The following is a 20,014-nucleotide window of genomic DNA, read 5'->3' as shown; positions in this document are numbered from 1 at the left end:
AGGCACCTTTAAGCTTGTAGAAAATATTTTTTTTACGTCGAACCATCTTATTATTTAGTAATTATCGGAGAGCCAGCGCTGGGGGAATTGGTAACGCGGCTAGCCAGTACGCAGAGGACTTCTCTTCTTCGCCTATGTTTCATTAATTAGGTTGCGCTGTAAGAAAGAATCATTGGTTAGCGGAAGGAACCTTTGCTCGCGGAGAGGTCCATTAAGGAGAATCATCGACGCGACATGGAGCCTCAGGATTCCTCAGCTACACGATGGCTGGTCCAGCGAGAGGGCCGTTCGACGATTACGGTGTGTAATTCGACGCGCACGACGACAATCGATATACCAGGGGAGTGTAAAAGTTTCGTGACGAGTGAAACGTGCTGGGCGTACCTTAATTGAATGTCAAATATATGGAAAGGGGGGAAGAGTTATGGGCCTTAATGACTACGAGGGGCGTTGTAGTACTCTCGATCGATTTATAGGTCATTGTCTGCCACCGCGTGCGTGTGATTTTTCACGTTGCCCACCGTGACGTGCTCGATCAACGTGTAACCTATATAAAGCGCGACGTAAATCACGAAACAAGGCGACAACAGTAACTAGACCACCCTGATCCAAATCAGTCGGCCATCGAACATTCCCTTGTTCTAATTACAGTCTACGGTTCACATTCCACAGCCATCATCATCCAACTCCCTGCCTTCGCCTGGCTCCCCGAGACCTGCTACTTATTCCCTCGACAAAAGTACCGCCCAAAGACGAACAATCCTCTCGTTACCGCTACGTTCCGCGGGTGTCCACTTGCGCGCGATGGACCAAGGAAAAAAGCTCGCGCGCAAAGCTGGTAAAAGCTGCGCTAAACGCGTGACGGCTTAATAATTGTATGCCCCGCGCGCCCTGGGCTCGGGTCGGACCCCACGGGAATCCGTTTTACATGGTGCCGCATAATTACTATGATCCTGCACTTCACGGTGCTCCAGTTCTCCGCGAGGGAGAGACAGGCGGTGCCCGTGTGACCCGCGCCAGGAACGAGCCGGCCCGGCTCAAAAAGCGCCGGCACGAAAGAAAACCTGCAATCAACGCGTCAAAAAGCAGAAACTTTCACCCGACGCTCGCTGTTACGTGTCTTCTCGTTGCGCCCCGCTCGCTCGTTCGGTATCCACCGAACCGGTGCCTCGTATCTGGAACAATGTCGGCTACGTTCCATCCACCCTCTACGCCCCGGTCTGCCATGTTTTTCCCTGCCTTTTTTTCTCCCTCGGTGCAACGGGACACGCCTTTTCATCGGAAAACTCTGCCTGTGGAGTTCCGCCGTGTATCATGGTTTCAGCTTGCAACGCTGACAGGTTGAATCTTTTTTTCACGGCGATGCGGTAAGATTAACCCTGGGTGGAGTGAAATACGCGCCGCGTCTGGTAGGGTTGGCTCAGTTCGAGTCTGTTGGAGAACAGATGGAGGGTACAGTTCGCCTAGCTAGATATCGAAGGGAGAATGTCCCTTCCGATTCCACTGGTGGACCTCAAGTTTTAGTATACGGACACTTGGGTGTCGGGGTATGCAGATCCTTGGAGGAAGCTGTGTACTGCTGATATTAAAACAAGAATTCCTGCCCACTCCCTTATCAGGATTCAAGGATTCCAAGTATGCACGCAAACTATGAACTGTCAGAACGTAAGTATCGTTCCCAGGGTGAGCTCACAGTAAAGTCAGGCTCGCCGGAGCAAGAAGATTGCTGCGCAAACGTGCGAGCATTCCCTCTGAACGTAGCGTTCCATCTTCCAGCTTCGAGCCCCGTCTCCCTACCGCCATTATTAACTCGATAACGATGACATTATTGCCCAGGAGCGTTTCTATAACCGGAGGCCCTGCCGAACGAGTCTCCCAGCCACCATCACGCTCGACTATTTCCCAGCCGCGAGACAGCGCCGTCCCGTTACTCACGACCCGCCGCATGGGATGCAACGGATGCTGGCCGACGCCGGGGAGATGCACCGCGCATGCATTTATGCATATGTCCGGCACTTCTTCGCATGGATGCAGATGCGGCACGCACCGCCGCGCCGGCCGCCTCTCCTGCCGGCGTAATCCTTTCCCGACACTCGTAATGGCCGGAATTGTGAATTCAATTGCCCCCTGAATTGGATGCAGTCGCGAAAGAGCCGGACCGCCGGCTTAAGGCACGTACGCGGTGCAGTATGCGGCCGTGAAAGGCAGCCGCAATGCCCGTGCATCCGTCAGACAGCGAGCGGACAAAGGAGAGCTGCACGATGATTGCCCGTGGAGATGGAAAGATCTTACGAATGGGTGACGACACGTTCCTGTGCTCGAGGGCACTCGAGATCGTTCGCAGGGCGGGCGAGTTCGACGGGGAATTCGGCTGGACGCGAAGCCACGGATCCCGAGAATCATTGGCAGAGATTGGAGTCTAGTAGCCGGGGCTGATTGCGGGTGTTAGTAATGGGCCAAGTGCTTGCATTGGGGACCTTTGTTTTTTAGTACTTGCGTGGGAGGTTAATGCCCATACGATGGTCCCTTTCGCAATGAAAAACTTTTACTCGAAAAGCTTTTCTCTTACTTTCATGGTTTCTGGAGATATTCAAGGGTGGGCATTATATGCAGAGAGGTTAGGTATTGTAGCAACTTCAGTTGGGCCTCGCCTCTTCGCCATACTATGGATAATTGGTGTGATAAAGGCGGAAATTAAATAAATAAATAAGGTGGTAATTCTTAATTCTTATTGGTTCACTCTGTATAGTGAACCGAGTTGAGGGATGCTGCGTCTTTTTGTCATTAAGAAAGGAGTTTATTATGTAGGGGAAAGGTGTCTAAAACGACCCCCTTAAGGCGTAATTCATATAAAAATAGAAATGCGCATTATTTAAATAAAAGTAAAGTAGTTTTTGTAAGTTAGTTTATCTACCTTATTATTGGCTCGGATCAGCTACCTGATCGATTACATTTTTTATTCGCATTTTTGTGAAGGCATACTAAAGGATCATTTTGTGCACCTATGTGTATAAAATGATCCCTGCCGGGGATCCTTAGGAAAATGACCTCTAGGATCATTTTACAGCTACTGATAATGAATAAGACGTACATTAGAATGCATTGATTTATTTAAATAACAGAATTTAAACTCAGTCACAAAGTATGTGAACATAATAAATTAAAACAATTTTTAAAAAAAATCAAATTCGGTTTTAAGGAATTAGCGGGCGAGGCCTGTATTTGACACAAAAACTTTTATAAGAGGGACATCCTCTGTTAAAAATGTCGTATGAAAATCGTTTTACGATGGAAAATAATAAAAACTTGGTAGAGACTAATTTAAACGAATCAAAGTCGGTAATAGATTAATAGCACATTCGCCAACCTGCACTTGTGATATGAAACATTTTGTTTTAAGTCGACTTCATAGTTTTTTCTTATACAACGCCCGCTAATTCCTTAAAACCGAAGCTGAAAATCTGAGCACTGAATTGATTTGTGGCCAATAAAGGAATGTCAAGTATAAAAAGTGACAGAGGAATCAGTGTTCGAACGGAGAACGAGAATACAATTGGAATTAGCAAAGTTGATTTCACAATCTTTGCGTGAGAATGTTTTTAATGTTTTTCGTGAATTAAAGGTACAATTGGAATTAGCAAAGATTGGAATTAGCAAAGATGATTTCACAATCTTTGCGTGAGAACTTTTTTCGTGAATTAAAGGGAATTAGCTTCTTTCATACATGAGTCATGTTTATGGGGGTGGAGGGGGTTTATACATTATATATAATACTATGTAATATGTATAAGCATTAACATTAATGTATCGAACGATTAAACACTGACAATGAGAATAAAAGAGAAATCATTCGGCGTAGAAAATCATTTGCAAATCCAAGAGCAAATGTTACTAATTGCTCGATATCTCGAGTTCTATCGATCATAATTAATAATAAATTATACTGGGCGGTTAGTGTAAATGTTGTTAACATTATTTGTCATTGAAATAGCCACTGGAATGGATATTTTAGCAGAAAATCCATTTTTGCCAAAGAATTCGGTGGATTTCGCAATTGTAATTAACCGTCGACCTTGTTTTGATCGGGGGACATCGTTTCTCAAAGGCTAGATAAGGAGCTCACAGAGCTCCATGTACTCAGTCGCGCGTCGGTCCTCCAATCCTGGAGGACCTCCGGGGACCCTGGAGCTGCCGAGCCACCTGGACCTTCTCGACTTCCTGGACTTCCTGGACTTCCTGGACTGGCTGGACTGGCTGGGCACCTGGTCAAGGTTTCAACCCTGGTCCTTCCTCCACCCCCGGAGCTCCCGAGCCCCCTGGACCATTGGGACCCACTGGACTTGCTGGACATGCTGGAGACCTGGTGAGGGTTTCAACCTTGGTTCTTCCTGCGGCCCCTCGCCCCCCTGGCCAGGGTTACCTTATTCGGTTGGTGCCGATGAAATTTTGGGGTTCGTTAAGCCATTTAAAATTGTATTATTCTGCCAAAGTCAAAACGGATTTCCCTCTCTATCTAATTGTTTTCTTCGATTGATTTTCATCATCTGTCCGATTTCATGCATTCCTTCCAGGATTTTTGAACGAGTCGTTCTATTTCGTGTATTTCTTCGATGGGTTTGCATGATCTGTCCTATTTCATGCATTTCTTCGATGGATTTACATGATTTATTTTATTTCATGTATTTCTTCGATGGGTTTTCATGATTTCTGTTACTCTTTCATGCATCTCTTCGGGGGGTCTACATTCCCTGCTCTCCTTCATGTATCTCAACGATGGTTTTGCATGATTTATTCTACTTCGTGCATTTCTTCGATGGTTTGGCATAATTTATTTCTTTTCATGGATCTCTTCGGTGATTTTGCAAGACTTTTTCCCTGGCACGCGTATCACTGATGTGTTTCCTTTCCCTGCTCTCTTTGATGTACGTATCTCTACGATGGGTTTACATGATTTATTCTATTTCATGGATTACTTCGATGGGTTTTCATGATTTATTTCTTTTCATGGATTTCTTCGATGGCTTTGTATGACTTTTGTCACTCTATCGCGCGTCTCGTCGATGTGTCGTCATTCCATGCTCTTCTTCGTGTATCTCTACGATGGTTTTGCACGCTCGTGCGTGCTCTGCTATTAGTCGAAATTATCTCGATCGCCACCAACTAATTAAGTTTTTTCTTAGTTTCCTTCCAGGCTGACCACACCATTGATAACACAACGTACTTGATTGTTTCGGTTTCCAGGTTCATCCGTTCGCGGGGAAGAGAATTAATAAAATAATATATTTAAAAAGAAAAGTGGTAGTGAAAAGTGTTGGTGCAAAGTGTTGGTGCAAAGTGATAGTGGAAGAAGATTTCTAAAGAAGCCCAGGTTAGTTTATTATAGCATGAAGTATTTAAGGCCCCATGTAAAATTGCGAAGTAGTCACTAAATCATCAACTTTGTTGTTCTTTTGTTGGCTCCTCATCTCCGATGAGGAGGTCGCCGCTGGTTCCGTTTTCGGGAGCAAGCGACTGAGCATGGAATCGGTATGGGTGGATCAGTTTCATCCCCTGGTGTTCCTGTCGAAAGGGAAAAGTTTCGGGCGTAGGGGGTGTACCTTTTGGTACACTGCCTGCGTAAGTCACCCGGTCCGATTACCCAATCTCCGTGTTGGACGGCTTGAGTCAGGTCAAGTGTTTGCTCCTGACGAGTCGCATCGGAGCAACAGGAATCGTCTGGGAGGCGCCGAGCGCTTTTCTCTTTCGACTCGGAGAGCAGGGTGGTAGGAACTGCGCCACCCTATACTCCTTTCATGCTCACCGGTAGTCTTTCCTTCTTTCCTGAATTTCTTTTAATCGCGTGATCGCTTGGCAGTTCCCTAGATTCTACATCTAAACCAAAGAGACCGATGGAACTTTGTTTCCATCCATCTCTTTGGTTCAGTTGGCTTAATGTACAGGGAGATCGATGGAACTTTGATTCCATCTATCTCCCTACGGGTCTCGAAACGCAGCAACCTCCTCGCGGTGAGACCTGGTAATCGGTGAGAACCGAGCCGATAGCTGCGATTGTCAAATATTCTAGTCGGATATAAGAATTTCTGTAACATGCAATCCCCCCCCCATAAACATGACTCATGTATGAAAGAAGCTAATTCCCTTTAATTCACGAAAAAAGTTCTCACGCAAAGATTGTGAAATCAACTTTGCTAATTCCAATTGTACTCTCGTTCTCCGTTCGAACACTGATTCCTCTGTCACTTTTTATACTTGACATTCCTTTATTGGCCACGAATCAATTCAGTGTTCAGATTTTCAGCTTCGGTTTTAAGGAATTAGCGGGCGTCATAAAATAAGATAATAAGGCTAAAATAGCTCCGACGACCTGTCAATTTCGCTATCTTTCGTGTATAGAGACATGGTCGCTCAGTATGCCTATGGGTAGAGGGGAAGGGGGAATTAGCTTCCAGACGCGACCGCGTCTGTTGATTTTTTCTTGTTTATAACACACACACAGCGCTGATATTTACATGGTACTTCGTGTAACACTTGACAACGTAAGGGCTGAACTTTTGTACATCGATATTTCGAAATAGCACCACTAATAGTCGCAGAACAGCCAGGAATCATTTTACCCCGAGGGATTGTTTTAGACACCTTTCACCTACCTATATACTTTCTTTGGTATCCTCTAATTTCTCATAATCACGAGTTTTGTTATTATAGGTGATTCAAGGCCAGAAAAGATGAGATGCAGCTTTCTTTTGGGAGATCGAATGATTTTACTTATCGCGGATTCTCAATCGCTTCTTTCGTGGTTGAACGTGAATGATTGCGATCGGATTAGAGGACAAGCAGCGAGAATAAGCGTGTCAATCCAGAGACTGTTGTGCAGGACCAACCGCGACCATAATTTTGCCGTGTCACTTGTGCCGACGTGCCAGCCATCGCTAACCTTGAGGAGATTTAAGAGAGAATAATGGATTCGCGAGACTTGCCATAATGGACCCGTAACGAGCCTGGAAATGAGTGGAATACCGCTGGAACTTTTATAATTGAAGCCTGGATAGAGGACTCGAATTGGACACAGCTACGAATAATAGGGATTTGATGCGAGAAAGATTGCGTCTGTCGCAAATTCTAATGCCTCTCTGCCTGTTTAAAGTCCGATTTGTCAACTTGCATCAAATTCGTATGCATTCTCCTCCCTGGACTTGCCTGAAGTCGGAATAAATATCAGCTCGTTGCTTGCAGACGCTGGGAAACCATTCTCGTCAAATGTTTTCGCTATCCCACTGTTACAATATTGTTCCCACTCTACTTCTCTGCATCGGGGTAGGAAATAATACAGTGATTCACAAAAGCATTACATTATAAATTCGAATTTATTAAATTAAAACACAAAATCAGCAGACATAGCTTTAGAAGACTCCAATGGCCTAAAAATCAATCAAATTTATTAACCCTTAACTGGTATACTGTTTTTGGCAAACGTGGCTGGTATACTGGGGTCGTGGCAGACCCCAAATAAAAAAGGACACAGAAATTTGTAAAGTCGACCCTGAATCAACCTCTGTGAATATTTTGTTCTTAGGTAATGTGTAAAATAATAGAAACCTGGAAAGTTAAACTATTATTATAAAATTAATTAGAAAAACAGTTTACAAGCTTGGACAACCAAAAATTTTGCAGCGAACTTTGCGTGCCTGGGGTCATGAGCGACCCCAAGATACCAGTTAAGGGTTGAGAAAGCATCAAGGATTCGCAAAAATTTACAGAAAATTCGTGTCTTATCAAGAAAGTTAGTTGTTGGCCAGGCCAACACAGCAGTGAAAAGAATTGCCTGACACAATTCGAGTCACGCATATTCGCGTGCAATGACATACAAATGTTAGAGTGACGCATCGCTTCGTGGAGTACCAGGATCGATGCAGCAAGATCGGCTGACTGCGAGGCGAAGTTTTTAGAAAGGGAAGGCCGACGGTCACGCTGCATTTATTATCAGCATCTTTTTGTTTCTATCGAGAGGAGATAAATTAAAAAAGATAACGCGACACAACGTAGGCACGTAGCCTGTAAGCTGACACCGTGGGCTCATCGTTCTTTCAGCCCGAGACGGCTGTACCGCCCACTGCGAGACAAAAAGGACGTTCTTCATTTGATGAAACAAATATAACAAAACCTGCCTCTCAGAGAATCTCATATGCGGCGAGCGTACTCCGTTTATTTAATAACTATGCGGATTCGCCTAATCACGATTCGATCATTTCTTACAGAGGGACCATACGATGAAGGCTCTGCGTTTCACTTGTAATTGAAAGAATCCTTGGACCCCTTTAAAGAATTATTGAGACACCTGCTGTACGAGGATGACTGTTTGATCTGGTAGGTAGTAATCGTAGGAGAATCTCTGAAAAACTGTGTTTAGGCTGCAGCGAGGCATTGCGCAGAGTTAATGAATGATCGGAGGTAAGCGTGTTGAGAGCCACTGATTCTTTATGTCCTTACTTCTTGGCTGGAGGATCTGCGAAGAGGCGCCACAGGGATGTCGCTGAGCGAGCTGTCCTCTCGTCTTTCAGCCACTCCCATTTTCAGCTACCGAGTTACTGCCACTCTGTCAATCTCACCTGACATTCGCGTCCAGACGAAGATACACTCCCGACAATGAATAACCCTCCGAGGCCATTCACGTTGTCGCGGAGAGGAAAAGCTGCGTGGTTTGTATCCCACGATACCGCGAATGCGATCAGCGTTGGAAATTAGTTCTGAGAATTCGTTGAATACAATTTCGTGGAATCATCTCCATCGCGCGTTTCGGTTTTATCGTGTCGCTCCCGTTAATAACCGAGATCTCGAGCTTGTTCACCCGCAGATCCTTCCACTTCCTGGAATTAGAAGAAAAGACAGGAAATGCTGAAGTGTCTATGTAGGAAAAAGCATTTGAACTTTTTGAGGTAGGTAGTAGCATTTATTGTTGGCATTTTAATGCCAACTAATTCCCAACTTGGGGATGAAGTGGGCCAACCAGAAATGTTGCAGGGGTACCCTACATAATATTCTAAGAATGAAGGCTTTTCCTATTAATCTTTGCATTTTCATTTCAATTCTATGAAGCAAAATAGGTTCCTCATAGGCATGTTAACTTCTTGCTTAAAAGTACCCACATGTATCATCACCCTGTCCAGTTGCCCCCTTCGCTCCCTCAGCATCGAATCAGTCAGTTCCCCAAAGAATAGTATTACAGAAACCACAAGTAGCTATGTCCTCTGGAATATACCCTCCTCTAATCCCACGCTCCCCCAGTTCAATTGTATTCTAACAATCGTAAGAGCAGGAAAAACCAGACGTACCTAGACAAAGGGAATCCCTACCTATCTATTTAGTTTCTACCAAACGCAGGATCGAAAGCGTCGCCAGTTTCAAAGACTCTATGGAAGGGCTTCCCAAGGCGTCTCATTTGAATAAGACAAATGAAGACATCCGGGAGACACACGGCGAGAACGATGAAGCTGATACCTGGAGATTGGAGCGAGGATCACCTACAGCGTTCGCGGAGCATCGAACCGTGCCGATTGATTACGATCGTTACGGAGACAATGGTCGACACGGGCTTACTCTAACGACGCGGCTAACTTAGGAATCAGGGGATTACCTCGGTGTCTCGGTTAACAAGCTCCGTAGATCGACTTTTGTCCGCTGGGAACTGATCTCCCCTGTCTACCACCCACGCCTCAGAATCCCTGGGCGCTTTTCATCCGCAAGTCGCGTGCGCCCGGCCACGGGAGCCGCTTCTTCGTATACCGCAAGCCGAACCGCCACTCGACCAGCCGGCGAGAAAACTGGCAATTTCCTTGGGGCTGGCTCGGGCTCCAACATCCTAACGTCACGCGATTCACTCGGACGAATAGGCTCAGCTCGATCAAACAGCGATGTTGCGGCGATCGCCAGGCGCGAAGCTCGTAAATGGGCCAGTAAGATCGGGGGCTGGAGCGTTGTCCAATTTGTCTGGGAAGCAAATAACGTGTTAACGGGTTAGAAAGTGCCTGCAGGTGGTTCCTTTCGTGACTCCGCGCGTTAACGGGAGCGCCTTAGAATGGTACAGCTCCTTCGACGGGCGTGAACGCTGGCCGGGGCTTTTCGGTGTTGCAAACGATACCGTTTCCTCGAGAACCGTATGAAAATGTATGTAATTGAGGAGGCGAGGCACGAGATTCTTGTGCTCGTTTGAAGCAGCCCAAGCACGGCTTCCAGAGAGCTGCTTGAAATTGCTGCCAGGCCGCCTCTCGCTCAGGAAACTTCATAGCTAACGTTTGAATTAAAAGGGAATTATGAAAGCAGCTCTTTATGAGATAGAGGGAGCTTCATCGTCTGAAACGTTTTGTCTATTTTAAACTGCAGTAGGTACATCCTCCAAATGTTCTCTCGTTTTCTAAAAGCTCTGTAATGCTCGCCATGCCTGCCAATAACTGCATGTGCAATCTGAATGGGGAAAAGCTTCGTTGTGAGCTATTAAGCAAACGGTGTGAAAAATTAAGCAGCGTGACAATTGTTGGTTAGCGTCGGATGATTATACGAAGCACTCAGAAATTAAACTGATCAACTCCATGCAGTGGCGGATTTCAGGAAAAAGGCCCAGGTGGCAAACGTTCTAAGGGGCCCATTTTTCGGGAAAATGAAAAGATAGTTTTCGTAGTAGTACGGGAAAAAAATATAGTGTTTGGATAAAATTATATTCTTTTTGGAAGCTGTTGATGTTTTTTGGATGTTAAATCCGCCACTGACTCCATGGAATGTTATAGTAATCTTAGCACTAATCACATTCTCAAGTAGAGTTGATTAGTTTGAGATCCTTGAGGCTCATTTGCCCTTCTTTTAGTTTGGAAACTACAGAAACAGCGTTTTACTTGAGAAGGGTAGAGAGAATTGTGAATCCAGTGAGTCCACATTTGTCAATCTCGGAATCGTATTCAGCATGTTTGTGACTCGGCGTGAATGAATCGCGCTTCCGATTGTTGCCGTATACACCCTATCGAAGCCACCCCCGACAGCGTGTACCGCGGTAGCGAGCGGGGACGTTCTCCCGGCCGACGATTTCTGCGCAACTCCGAGTCTCACCCCCTGTCCCTCGCCATCTGCTGGAAGCTGGACGAGTGAGGAGATGTATTGAACAGGCTGAATGCGCGTGCAGAGATGCGCGAGTATCCGCGAATTCCCGGCAGCACGGGGCCGCAGTCCGCACAATAAAGAAAAAAATTGCACGGAGTTAGGGGAACAGAGAGACGTCGGCGTAGACGGAGAGAGAGACGCCGTCCTAATCCTCCTGGACGCCGAAGAGGCAGACTCGATTAATAGTCACGGTCGTGAGAGAAACGACGTCGTCCGCGGCGGTGCCTCGGGATGAGAGCGGTACTTTAAGCCGAGCTTCCGTAACGGAGTGCTTCGATGGACCATCGTGATCTCGCGTTGCGTTCCGACTCGTCGCTTTAAACCTGCCAGTGCCGTCACGCGCAAAGATGTGCACGCCGGTCATGTAAGAGCGTGCCCCGTCTAACCCAGTGAGAAACGTTTCCAGTGCCGAATAGCGATCCGCGCGGTATACAGAGACTTCGAGGATGAGACCTAGTGTTGTTCTTCTGTTGCTGTCCCTGTGCACCCTGTTCCTCGCGTCCGAGTCGAAGCTGCGGCAACAGGCAGCCGTAGACGACGACGACGACGACGATGACGACTGGGACGACGACGACGACGATGACGACGACGACCAGGCTTACCAGTCCAGGCCGGAGGTGGACGACGACGGGCGGATTTACAAGAATCCTAGGAACTCGCCGTCCGCGATGTGCCCACGGGACGAGCAGCAGGCCGGGCTGCTCGGCCAGAAGTGTCTGAGAAAGTGCTCCACCGACGAGGATTGCAAGAGCAAGAAGAAGAAGTGCAGATGCGACGGTGCCTGCGGGATGTCTTGCATCAAGCCGGAAAGGGAATGCCCAGCTCTCACTGACATACCGTACGGCGTGATGACAGTGACTGGGAAATTCTTCGGCGATCGAGCCCACTACACCTGCGATCCCGATTACTTCACCGTGGGCCTGATGGACAGGACGTGCAGGGCCGACGGTCGCTGGACCGGCACGACGCCTTCGTGCAAGAAGGACTCTAGCTCCTTCTGCTCGCAACCGCCGAAAGTGAAAAACGCGCGGCACAACGCGCTCGCTGAACAGACGACCTTCGACCTGGAGAGTGACATTCAGTACTTCTGCAACCATGGCTACGTGGCCACTGGGGTACCGAAAGCTAAATGCCTGGTGATGGAAGGTGTTGCTAGATGGTTCGGGCCTGACGTCTTCTGCGAGCCACAGAACTGCGGACCACCTGCGGACATCGGGAACGGATGGCACGCTGGTATGTAGTGCTTCTGGGGAACGTGACACTAGTCGGGTTGCGTTGATAAAGTTTCGTAACTAGATTGTAGCGGGAGAATTCATTTTAGTGTATGCCGAAGCTACTGTCGCGTAACCGTTGCATTTGGCAGAGGAGTCTTCTGTTACTTAGACTTCTGTTTATACCAAGTTTATGTGTCTGATACTACTGTCTGGACTTACTTAATATCATACATCATCAGTTAGATCGAAAGTTCGTTTAAACGTGAGGGTATTATTTTTAAATTAGAACAAAACAGTCATTGAAAAGTTTGTGCATACCTATGCCTTGTTTATGGTGGGAATGTTATAATGATTTAATGCTAACGCTGGCTTAAGACTCGCGAAACATCAGAGAATCAGGGAAATACAATAAGTGAAACAGTTAAAACGCAAAAAATGCTTTCATTCAAATTGCGAAACGGCAATGTTACTCTTCAAACCGACAGTGTACCCGTGAAATCACCGATCCACGAGAGGTCACGTCTGGAATACGATTATTCCCCCCCGACTGCTTCGTATTCCACTGAAACTGCAATGTGCCATTCCTTTTGTAGGCGAGTGTTACACGTACGACTGCCGTGTATCATACCACTGCGCTGACGGGTACGAATTAGTTGGCAGAGCAGAGAAGCTCTGTTTGGCAGACGGCACATGGACCCCCAAAGAATCCCCACAATGCGTTCAAGTAAGCCACGCATAAATATCCCCCTGCTCCATGCCCTCTCGTTTCTATCTGCCCCCGATGTCCCAACGAGAAAACGTTTTCCTCTCTAGGTTACCACCGTGCAGTGCCCTAAACCGGACAACCCAGTGAACGGGAAGGCGGTGTACACCTCGTACGCGTACAATTCCATCGTGCATTACGAATGCGACTATGGTTACACGGTGGTCGGCCAGGGAACAAGGCGCTGCGGGGCAGATAGAAAATGGACTGGAAAGATGCCCACTTGCCAGGAAATTAATTGCGGTTCACCTGGTGTCCTCTATAACGGCTGGATCGAGAACATCGAGGCGGGTGAGTTGGAAGACCGATAGAAAAACCTTGCGCAACTTAATTATAAATAAACCGTACGTAGTAAAAATAAATAACAGCGCGAGCCTGTCGCTCCTCCGCGTCTATCCAGCGCGGCTAGGTGCAACAGTGACGTTCGAAATTAATTTCACGGAGCCCCGTTCTCCACCAGGCACCGGTCTGGGCGCCAGCATAATCTTCCGCTGTAAGAACCACATGAAGCTCGAGGGGAACACCTCGTCCGTCTGCCAGGCCGATGGGAAATGGCGTTACCCGCTACCCCAGTGTCTCGCCCCGTGCGTGGTGCCCCAGATAGAGAACGGCCACATCACCGTGGCCAGCCACGAGAAGGACCACATCAACAACGTGACCGTCGTCGAGCACGGGGAGAGGTTGCTCGTCTCTTGCGTCCAGAATTACGAATTCGCGGCGAACAGCACTGCGGTGGCCTGCAACAACGGCACCTGGTCCATAGTGCCCAGTTGCTCGCCAGCCAGGTGCAAGCAGATGCCCAAGGTGCCGAGGAATGGCATGGTGATCGCGCCTAAGACCGATCATGGGATGAAGGCCGTGTTCAAGTGCAAGGACGGCTTTGAGCTGGTTGGGGGTGGCCCACTGAACACGTCCAAGTCGGTCGAATGTCAGTACGGCAACTGGACTGGCGATATACCCCACTGCAGCCAAGTGTTCTGCCCCTTTCCTGGCTTCATCGAGAACGGAAAGGTGTTCCTGGTGGGCAACATGGGTGTCTACGATTACAGGCCCTATGTCAAGAAGGTGGTGAACAACAAGCAAATTATGTACGACTGCGATAAAGGTTATGTGTTGGATGAGGGACCCACTGGAGCCACCTGCGTCGGCGGCAACTGGAGCCCAAAGACCCTGCCCAAGTGTATCCCTGGACAACATCCTAGGCTCAGATGGAGCAGGCGACGTAGGTCCGTTAGCGATGAGGATCTTACTATGAGCTATAGGTAAGTTTCTAATATCTGAGGCATTCGGTGAAAAAACGGACTAACCCACAGTGAAACAAATTTAATTTTTCCTATTTTTAACCGACTTCAACACGGAGGAGGTTACAGATTCAACCCGTATGTTTCTTTTTATATGTTTTTCCCCGCATAATTCCTCAGCATAAGAAACGATTTTGATGATCTTTTTGTTATTCGGAAGAGAGCGATGCCCCGGTGGTCCCATCGTGCACTGCATCAACATAGATCCAATATTTTACCAGTTCTGGTTAATAATAAAAACTATTGTCACCTAATTATTATTATTTTATGTACGTACGCGTATATCTCATCAGTATGTTGTGTCAATATATATATACAACTAAAAGTTCAAAATAAAAAATAAATAAATTAAAACCGACTTTAAAAAACTAAAAATGCACTAAAAAGGAAAAATTATTAAAAGGAAATTATGAAATTATGAAAAGGAAAGAATAATTTAATAATTTTTTCCTTTTTAGTGCATTTTTATTTTTTTTAAGTCAATTTTAATTTTTTTTAAAATTCTTTTATATGATTAGTGCAGTCTATTGGAACACATTATTGCTACTAACTCAATTTCGCAAAAAATGTGTGTTAGTCCGTTTTTGGAGCTGCAATTTTGTTTAGAAAATAGATGGAATATGGGATAAAGGTAGCTTGTAGTTTGAAACATTGGATTGCTTATTAAAACCAGGCGATACAATTCAAGTGGACAGTTTTATAAACAACAGAAAATATTCGTAATAAATTTCTTAAGAGACATTAGGTTCGTCTTCTACAATGAGAAACTACTGTAAAGTTCAAAGTATGTATAACCCGTATACCGCGTAGAACCCGATCGAAATCTGTTTGCAGGAAGTTCATCGAGTTCTTCCGGAAAATCGGCAAGAAGCTGCTGCATCTGGAGATGAACAAGGGCAAGGAGCACGCGAAGCACAAGGCCGAAGTGAAGAGCTCAAACTCGTCTCACCACGAGAACAACACATCCGCGGAGGCATTGTCGTGGAAGAAGCACCCCGGGCACGGGAACAGATCGCGGCTACGGGAGGAGAAAATGATCGACTTCCTGAAGATCGTCTACCGGAAGCTTCAGCGCATCGACGCGAGGCAGTCGACCAACTCCACGAACGGCAGCATGCACGATCTCTTAAACGCCATGAGCAAGAACTTCTTCCACGTGGATCTGTCCGAGTCCCGGCGAAACAACTCGGGCCGAGGGCGCTCCGACTTCGAGATACGGAACCAGCGGGAGTTCATCAAGCTGAAACGTGAATTCGAGCGGATCATGCGGTTCTACAACAAGTCGATGCGCTGGAACGAGAAGCAGAGCCGCAAGGACTCGAAGAAGAAGGGCCAGTCGCACGGGGACAAGGGGAAGAAGCCGAAGGACAAGAAGAAGCACAGGAAGAACTACTACAAAGGTTTCTACGAGTTCGTCAACTGCTACGTCACGGAGAAGCTGTCCATGCTGGAAGCTCGCAACGCGACGGAGGAGCTGATCAAGAAGATGAAGATCGACAAGTTCACCGTGAGGAACGGCACGACGTTCACGGTGGGCGAGATGTACGCTTTCTTCAAACATATCATAGAAGCTAAACTGAACGGCACGGAGGAGACGAACGCGCTGGAGTCGACGACATCGGCGTCGTCCCCGACGACCACCGCCAGCGCCACCACCACCGCGACGTCTCCCTCGACGACCACCAGCACGAGCACCACACTGCCGACGCCGAAGCAGATCGAATCCCGCGACAATCGATCCTCGACGACGCCTGGCAACGAGTCCTCCGCGCTGGACAACGAGATACCAGCCAAAGAAGGTGTGCCGAAGCACCGCAGCAAGCGAATACGAAACGCGTCCGAGGACAGCGGCCCGCCGCGCCAGAAGCGGCGGCTTCTGTCTCTGCGGGGCACGTCGCTCAGCAAGGATCGGTCGTCGGCGAGGCGCCAGCACAGGGTCGCCAAGCGATCCAGGGCCTACGACGAGAGGACCAGCCAGTTCACGTTCAACGAGCTGGAGGCGCAGCAGCAGAGCCGCTCCAAACGGTTCCTGCCACTGTCGGAGCTGGATAATCAAATATTTCTAAAGAACTTGTATCTGAACGCGTACGAGGACGAGTACAGGGCGAACGTGAAGCGCTCGATCGTCCAGGCGAACCGGACGAAGGACGAGGTGGCCGTCTACAGGAGGCGCAAGGGAAACCTCGGCGCGTACGAGATCAAGTGAGCAAACGAATGTAATTGTGTTGTGATATTAACGGAATTCATTAAGTCATTTACAGATATCAGTCGATTTTAGGCGAGTATACACCATATACGGATAGTTAATAATCGTTGTCCCTCGTCGATGCGCATTGTAAGACGTGTATCGCGCTTTTTTCATGAATAAATCTTTTCCATTGCAAGGTCTCGGTGTTGCCCGACCCATGCGGGGTCGTTATTCGGCAGTATCGCCGCGATGTGAGCCGATAGCTGGCCGCCCGTTTTCAGGGGCGAGTTGCTGTTTCGGTTGATCGTTGCTCGGTAATCGATGTCGTTCTCTATGGGGTTCTAAACGAGAAATTAGAGTGTCCGTCCTTTGCAGTTGAAATCGTTACTGGGGAGGATTAAAGGGTTGGCGGGGTTGTCGACGTGGCTGAATCTGCCACAGGCTCCTCGATTACCAGTATTTACGACTGATCAGCTTTCCAAGTTTTCATCCAGTGCAGTTGTTACGGATTGTTACGCACAGAATGGTTGGATTATTGTCTGACTTAATTTTATCTAATTCATTTATATTCTGGCGTTCTATGATTTGTGTAGATGGACTCGTAGACACCGAGGCTTTCAGTTGTTTTTTTTTAATCCTACTTATACGTATCGTGTTTTTTTCTGTTGGGGTTGTATTATTCGAGTCATTAGATTAAGTAATTTGGAATCTTTGTGTTTTATGCTTTACTCGTTTTGTAGTGGGGTTCTCTTTGTATATTTCCATGTAATACTTTGTGGGAGTAGTTGTTATTTTAGGGTAATTAATACAGGCTGGTTCGCAGTTGCGTGTTAATATTTCAAGGTGTGAATTAAGAGCGTAAAGTGGGAAGGATCTTAAATGAATGTAAGATGTTTATACTTTGTTTTCATTCATATCACGACACCGCCTTTACTATCATACACACAAAGGTTTAAAGTTTAAAACTTAAAATTTAAACATTCTACAATGTAAATGAGTGTGCTGCACTAATTGTTGTGATAATTAAAAGAAAGTTTCAAATATAAATAACAGCAAAAGTGACGAGTACTGTCACTAAAATGACTCAAGGATATACAAATTTAAAGATTGCTTTCCTCAAACCACTGCCTTTAACTCATCGTAAATCTGAAAACAAAGCCCCAGCATCTCGCACATTCGTATGATATTCTTTTCTTACCTAATAGCTTACATTTCTGCCCTCTGAAATACAGACGTGCAATTAAGAATCGCCTTGTATTCACACAAGGTGGTCGTATAATCAAAAGAAATCCGCGTTTCGACTGCAAGGGGTCAAGATATTTTAGACATAGCTGCTGCTAAATCTAGGAGTAATTGCAGCGTGAAAGTACGTGTTCCCTTCGTTTTAACGTAGCTGGCTCACATCGCAACGTATTTTAAGCTCTTGGAGAAATCGTATTAGTAGGGGGTACGTTAACGTATTTTAAGTATGTTGTGGGAATCGCATGGAACACATTCGGAGCTCATTAAATCAAACGACGTTCGTTGATATAATCGATTAAGTTTTCACGACTGCGGGCTGTGTTTGTTAAATATTGTATCGATTAACGAACTAGGTTTTTTAACACCTCTCGAAACGGAAGCGATTGTACCGCGGTGATCGATGTACATACCGTTCATTTGACGCCCTTTCTCTTCGGTTTTTATACCAAAGGAAGCTAATTATACGATCGAATTGACATTCCCGTCCTCGTCTCTTTGTAATTAATTTCTACTTGCGAACAGTTTAAGGTCCGCGACGCATCTGAAATCAAAAGCCATTTGTATCGATCGCACCCGATCGGCATTCCACCACTTCACACACGCACACACACACACACACGCCAAAAACCAATCGAAATTCCACACTCGTGCACGCGTGCATTTTCATGAACGAAACCGCCATGGACAAGTATCATTAGTGAATAATAAGTATTATTATACGAACAATACGACTAACGTGTACATCAATATCCCCGAGTCAATCGTTTATTCTCAACCTCCTGATACCTACGAATAAATAATCAATCCATAAGAAACGGAACGGCGCACCTTCCTCTCCGAATCAAATTCTCCCCGATGTAACAGATAAGGAAATTAACTTTCTCACTTTCATGACCCATAAGCTACGTATATCCACGTCCCCCTCCAGTCGCGGCCCATCGGGGTCCAACGATCGGCAAATTAAATCCCCGAATACGCGACATAAACGGTAGCCGTAAAAGCCTGGAAACCAACGACCCCCCTTTCTACCCGCTGTTCCGTTTCGATCGCGCGTTTCGCCCCGACGATTTCGCCAACAATTCCGATCGGTCCAGCCGCGCGCGGGAAGGAGCAGGTAGAGCGCGCACTGGGATCTGTTTAAAAGGTGCGTGCACGCTCGTAAACGGCCGCTGCGCCTTCTTGTGCCGGGTGTCGGGGGGGTATCTCTGGATCGATCCCCGCGATCGCCGATTATGCTGTAACATCCGAGGTAATTAAGTCTGAAAATAAGCAGAGCCTGAAAAGGGGATCAAGGGCCGCGCGTAATTCGCGCCGGCGATCCCTCTCCCCCCGAGCGCCCCGCCGCGCTCACGGTCCACCTGTCAATATCGGCAGTGTCATTAATTACGGGCCAATTATAATTCGCGAGCGTCGACGGAACCGTGTCCGATGTTATCTGAGACACACGGCTCGTTAACACATCCGCCGCTGGTTCGGGGAATCGTGTTAAACCGATTAATCCACGGCCAACACGCGCATTCGTTATGATAAGACGCCGCGCGTCCCCCCTCGCCAGATATATGCGCGCGATAATGATTGGTAATAAAACCGCGAGCCAGATGATGGTGATGATGGCGACGATGGCCGAGCCGGCCGGACGAAAGCGATGATTGGTAAGGCGTAATTGGGACTGGTTAATGCATATGCGAAGTGTATCGACTGGTGGGCGATCATTCGTTTATTTTCGCCGTGAATTATCGACGAGACCGATACTGGAATTACGGCGAATCCACGTGCACGGCTTTGAGACGGGAGATGGATGGTTCGGGGGAGGGTCTGGGTGGGTTTTTTGAAGAGGGATGGTGAGGAGAAATTTGGAGAGCTATAGATAAGATTTGATGCAGTTTGGTGGGGAGAAGATACTCTCGTTTGTTCAGATGTAACGCGGTGGATATTGCTTGATATGGATCTTAACAGTTATTAAAGAAATTGGCGGGAAGTTCGGTATGAATAAAGCCAATGTGAAAATTAGAAAGTAGCCATTAGGGTGGTCCATGGCCTCGCGGGGTTTTTCTGTACTCTTTGTTGCTCTCCACAAGCCTGTTTTTGTTCCTTACATCGAATGAAGTGTGGATATAAAAGACTGACCTGTGTGAACGATATTTCCAGGTCCCTAAGATTT

General features: G+C 47.0%; 1 protein-coding gene across 1 annotated transcript; it reads left to right on the top strand.

Annotated features, from left to right (window-relative positions):
* Positions 1–10,831: 10,831 nt before the first annotated feature.
* Hasp (Hig-anchoring scaffold protein) lies at positions 10,832–18,670 on the top strand. The gene is made up of 5 exons (XM_076822933.1): positions 10,832–12,378; positions 12,953–13,083; positions 13,173–13,413; positions 13,583–14,384; positions 15,258–18,670. The coding sequence occupies exons 1-5, from the start codon at positions 11,592–11,594 to the stop codon at positions 16,627–16,629; spliced, it is 3,333 nt and encodes a 1,110-aa protein (XP_076679048.1). The 5' UTR covers positions 10,832–11,591; the 3' UTR covers positions 16,630–18,670.
* Positions 18,671–20,014: the final 1,344 nt, after the last annotated feature.

Source organism: Andrena cerasifolii, chromosome 11, assembly GCF_050908995.1.
Source record: "Andrena cerasifolii isolate SP2316 chromosome 11, iyAndCera1_principal, whole genome shotgun sequence".
NCBI lineage: Eukaryota > Metazoa > Arthropoda > Insecta > Hymenoptera > Andrenidae > Andrena > Andrena cerasifolii.
This window is presented reverse-complemented; position numbering and strand designations above follow the sequence as displayed.

Bases quoted from the DNA above. Each gene is read 5' to 3' on its own strand.
- Hasp (XM_076822933.1), top strand. From the start codon at position 11,592: ATGAGACCTAGTGTTGTTCTTCTGTTGCTGTCCCTGTGCACCCTGTTC. The intron at 12,379-12,952 runs GTATGTAGTGCT...TTCCTTTTGTAG, and splicing joins CGGGAACGGATGGCACGCTG to GCGAGTGTTACACGTACGAC. The intron at 13,414-13,582 runs GTGAGTTGGAAG...GTTCTCCACCAG, and splicing joins GATCGAGAACATCGAGGCGG to GCACCGGTCTGGGCGCCAGC.